Genomic DNA, 4,276 nt, shown 5'->3' with positions numbered 1-4,276 from the left:
CCTCCAGCCCTCCAACCGTCTTCTCCCCCCTCCCAGGTCGGTTGGACCCCAAAGCCACATTTCCTGGGCTGAGGGAGGGGGGGGGGCTCGGTGGTGGCGATGGGGGAAAGCCACCTGTTTCCCCCCACCCTCCACAGGGAGGAAGAGAAGGACCATAAATAGAGCAGCCCCGGGTGGCATCTCCAGGCTGAGCCAGCAAGACTCAGTTTCCCCCTTGGAGAAGGCATCTGGGCGAGATGACCCCCACTTGGGCTGTTCTGCTGCTCCTGGGCTTGGCTGCCGCAGCCCCCCAAACACAGGTCCTGACCTACGAGCAGGCCATCGCCTCAGCCGTCAGCCTCTACAACCAGCAGAGACCCTCCGAGTTTGTCTTCCGCCTGCTGGAGGCTGAACCCCAGCCGAACTGGGTGAGTTTCGGTGGGGTGGGGGGCTCTGGGCCCCATGGGAAGGAGGGGCGGTGGGACCCCGAGGCTTCTCCTGCTCCCCACCAGCCACCTGCCCTCTGGACCCTTGCATCCTTATAATCTCAGTGGGGGCAGAATTTCTTTTTCCTTCCCTTCCTCCTTCCCTGTACTTTCCTCCCTCCTCCATTCCTTCCCTTCCCTTCTTCCTTTCTCCTTTCATTTCCTTTCCTCCCTCTCCCCTTCCTTCCTTAATCTCAGTGGGGCAGGATTTCTTTCCCCTTCTCTTTCCTTCTCTTTCCTTTCTCCCTCCCACCCTCTCTCCCCCTTTCCTTTCTTTTCCTCCCTCCTCCATTCCTTCCCTCCTTTCCTTTCCTTTTATCTCTCCCTCTCTCCTTCCTTGTAATCTCAGTGGTGCAGGATTTCTTTTGCCTTCTCTTCCCTTCTCTTCCCCTCCCAATTCACCCACCCTTCTTCATCCCTCCATCTCTCAGGTTAAGGAAGCAGACAGAAACCACCATCCGACCCCACAGATGATCTAGCAATGATAGGGAAAGCTATAGTTTCCTGGGAAAGCTGGCTTGTTTGGAGGAAGGGAGGAAGATGGAAAGTCCCTGCTGTGGGACGAAGGAGGCTTTGTGAGGGTGGGGGGTTTAATTCTCGCGTCCTCTTGTGTCTCCCTGCAGGACCCCAACAGCCAAACCCCCCAGAGGCTGAAGTTCTCCGTCAAGGAGACCGTCTGTCCCGCCTCCCAGACCCAGACCCAGAGCCCCGACCTGACCCAGTGCGCCTTCAGAGAAGATGGGGTGAGCATCTCCATCCCCTCCCCAGCCTCTCCCCTCCCTCCTCGGCTCCCTTGAGGCGGAGGGGGAGCCCAGGCCAAGCCCTCTTCTACCGACTGCTCTGGGGGGTGGGGGGTGAGGGGGGTTCCCTGCCACGAGGAGCCCCCCCCCCGTGTCTTGTGGAGGGACGGCCCCTGACCAGGAAGGGGGGGCAAAACGCCTGGAGGATCCATGCTCCTTCCAAAGAGTCAAAGCCTCTGATCCTTTTGTTCTCATCTCTGGCTGGCTGTGTTTGTGTGTGTGTGTGTGTGTGTGTGTAAGTGCAACCTTTGTGTCTTCTCCCTGGCTGACCCTTGTTGTGTTGTTGTCTTGGACAGCTGGATAAAGATTGTTCAGGATTTTATTCGGCGCAACAACAACCCCAGATTCACAGCGTCCAGTGTGAGGACATCGATCAACAGGTAATTTTCAATTTTCTAATTCCTTTTCCTTAAATTGGGAGAGGCATCCCATGGCAGTCCCCGACTTAGGGCGTTTCACTTAGTGACAGCTATGTCACTAAAGTTATGACAGCCCTGGGGAAAAAAGTGGACTTAGGGCCGTTTTTCACACTTAACGACCATCGTAGCATCCTCACAGTCGCGTGATCCAAATGCAGACGCTTGGCAACTGATTCATATTTATGACGGTCGGAGTGTCCCGGGGGGTCACGTGGTCCCCTTTTGTGACCTTCTGACAAGCAAGGTTAGTGGGGAAGCTGGATTCACTTAACAACGGGATTACTAATTGAACAAGTGCAGAGATTCACTCATCAAATGTGCAAAGAAAAGTTGTAAAATGGGGAAAAATTCACTTAATAAATGTCTCACTTAACAACTGAAATTTTAGGCTAAATTGTGGTCATAAGTTGAGGAGTACATGTATATTGCTTTAGAATAGAATACAACACAACACAACACCATATATTTGGAGAATATAATTGTGTTTTATTTGCCTAAAAACTACTCAAAATGCTTTGTGTAATTGACATTTTATTGTCTTCAATACACCTCAATGCATTAACCCATCATGTGCTTGTGAAACAATGGTGCGTTCAGGACACTGTCAATCCAGCTTCTGTAGCTTGCAAACCACGATTGATGGCTCGATCAAGGTTTGCCGTCAACGGTTTATTCAGAAGATGGGCTATACCAAACCCATTAAATTAAATTTAAACACAGATTAAACTAAACAAATATTTATGTAAGTACATCCGCGTGGAGGTGTATAGAACACTGTTTTTTCTAAAATGGAAGATGGGCGGATTTCAACTCCCAGAATTCCCCTGCCAGCATGCTTTAAGAGGGGAGGACTTCAACCCATCTTAAAGAGACCAAGATTGAGGGGGGAACAAACCCCACTAGTTTAGATACGTGATCTGTGGTTGTATAGTGCAGTGTTTCTCAACCTTGGCAACTTGAAGATGTCTGGACTTCAACTCCCAGAATTCCCCAGCCAGCGAATGCTGGCTGGGGAATTCTGGGAGTTGAAGTCCAGACATCTTCAAGTTGCCAAGGTTGAGAAACACTGGTATAGTGGACAGAAGAGTTTTCCTAAATTGGACCCTTTAAGACACGTGGACTTCAACTCCCAGAATTCATGCTGGCTGGGGGATTTTGGGAGTTGAAGTCCACGTGTCCTAAAGGGTCCAAAATTTGAAGATCCTGCTGTACAGTATACAACCACAGAGCATGTATCTGAATCAGAGGGTTTTGAGGTTGTTGGTGTTTTGTTTTTTTGAAAACTTGGTGACTTTGAGATGGGAAGACTCCGACTCCCAGAATCCCCCCAGCCGGCATGAACTCTGGGAGTTGAAGTCCAGGAGTCTTAATGTGGCCGTCTTAGGGAAATCCTGCTGTACGGATATTTTAAGAGATGGCTTGAATAAAATTCCTCTGGTTGATGTCATGAAATCTTCTTGATTCAGCTGAAACGGATCACCAGATTTAGGGGAATCGGCAGACTGTTCAGGAGGATTTTTTGGCCGGGGAGCAGCGAATGAAGATTCAGACCGAAACAGAGGAAGGGGGAAAATATCCCTTCGCCTCCAAAGATCTCTGACAGCTTTGCTTTCGACGACTTCGCTGGCATCTTACAAAGTACACTGCTTTCTCTCTCTCTCTCTCTCTCTCTCTTTTTTTTTTTACCTCTCGTTTTGATACGTTCCGAATTGCATAATAAAATCTCCTTTGGACCACCAACTTCTGGAATCTTCTGGTTTTTTCCCCCCTCTGGAGGGAATGACTTTTGATGGTAAACGTGGGAAGGAAAGTAAAAAAAAAAGAAAAAGAAATGAGAAGGGGAAAAGGGAAGAGATGAAGAAGAAAGAAGAGGGGGGGAGGGAGGGAGGGGAAAAAAGAAAGACAGACAGAAAGAAAGAAATAAAGATAGACAGAAAGAAAGAAGAAAGAAAGAAAGAAAAAAGAAAGAAAGGGAAAGGGAGAAGGGAGGGAGGAAGAAAAAGAAAGAAGGAGGGAGAGAGAGGGAGAGAGGAAGGAAGGAGGAAGAAAAAAGCAAAGGGATGAAGAGGAAATAAGAAAGAGAGAGAAAAGAGAAAGAAAGAGGGAGGGAGGGAAGGACAAAGGGAAGGAAGGATGAAAGAAAGAAAGAAAAAAGAGGAAGGGGATGGAGAGAGGGAGGAAGAAAAAAGAAGGAAAGGGGAAAGTGGTGGAGAAAGGAAGGAAAGAGAAAGAAAAAAGGATGGAACGGAGGGAGTGAAGGAAGGAAGGAAGAAAAAGAAAGAAAGAGGGAGGTAGGAAGAAAAAAAGGAAGGGGAAAGTGGCGGGGAAAGAAAGGAAGGAAAGAAAGAAGGAAAGAAACAGAATGCAGAAAGAGAGATTAAAAAGAAAGACAAAGAATTCCCCATTTCCGTCATAGCAATTATAAATCTTAATTCCAGGATCCCCCCCCCCCCCCCGGTCAGCAGAGGCTGCTCCCTCCACCTTTTCCTCCTGGGGGTTTTCTAACCACCCCAAACCCAGAAATCCTTCCTGCATTTGCTCCGTTTTAGGGGGGGAAAGACTCTCACTTGGTCATAATTCTGCTTTTTGGGGG

The 4,276-nt window shown here is 48.8% G+C and overlaps 1 protein-coding gene across 1 annotated transcript; it reads left to right on the top strand.

Moving 5' to 3' along the window:
- The first annotated feature begins 218 nt into the window (after positions 1-218).
- On the top strand, positions 219-3,339 carry LOC148045746 (batroxicidin-like). The gene is made up of 4 exons (XM_087712384.1): positions 219-407; positions 1,088-1,207; positions 1,561-1,644; positions 3,150-3,339. Exons 1-4 carry the CDS (start codon positions 237-239, stop codon positions 3,222-3,224), a joined length of 450 nt encoding a protein of 149 aa, XP_087568510.1. The 5' UTR covers positions 219-236; the 3' UTR covers positions 3,225-3,339.
- The last annotated feature ends 937 nt before the right edge of the window (positions 3,340-4,276 follow it).

The sequence above is a fragment of the Thamnophis sirtalis genome, unplaced genomic scaffold, assembly GCF_051295495.1.
Source record: "Thamnophis sirtalis isolate CommonGarterSnake01/CBP01778 unplaced genomic scaffold, rThaSir2_p1.2 scaffold_4, whole genome shotgun sequence".
NCBI lineage: Eukaryota > Metazoa > Chordata > Lepidosauria > Squamata > Natricidae > Thamnophis > Thamnophis sirtalis.
This window is presented reverse-complemented; position numbering and strand designations above follow the sequence as displayed.

What these genes read in the sequence shown, in the direction of transcription:
- LOC148045746 (XM_087712384.1), top strand. Translation starts at nt 237, where the DNA reads ATGACCCCCACTTGGGCTGTTCTGCTGCTCCTGGGCTTGGCTGCCGCA. An exon ending in CTGAACCCCAGCCGAACTGG is followed by an intron (nt 408 to 1,087) that starts GTGAGTTTCGGT and finishes GTCTCCCTGCAG; the next exon opens with GACCCCAACAGCCAAACCCC. An exon ending in GTGAGGACATCGATCAACAG is followed by an intron (nt 1,645 to 3,149) that starts GTAATTTTCAAT and finishes TTCTTGATTCAG; the next exon opens with CTGAAACGGATCACCAGATT.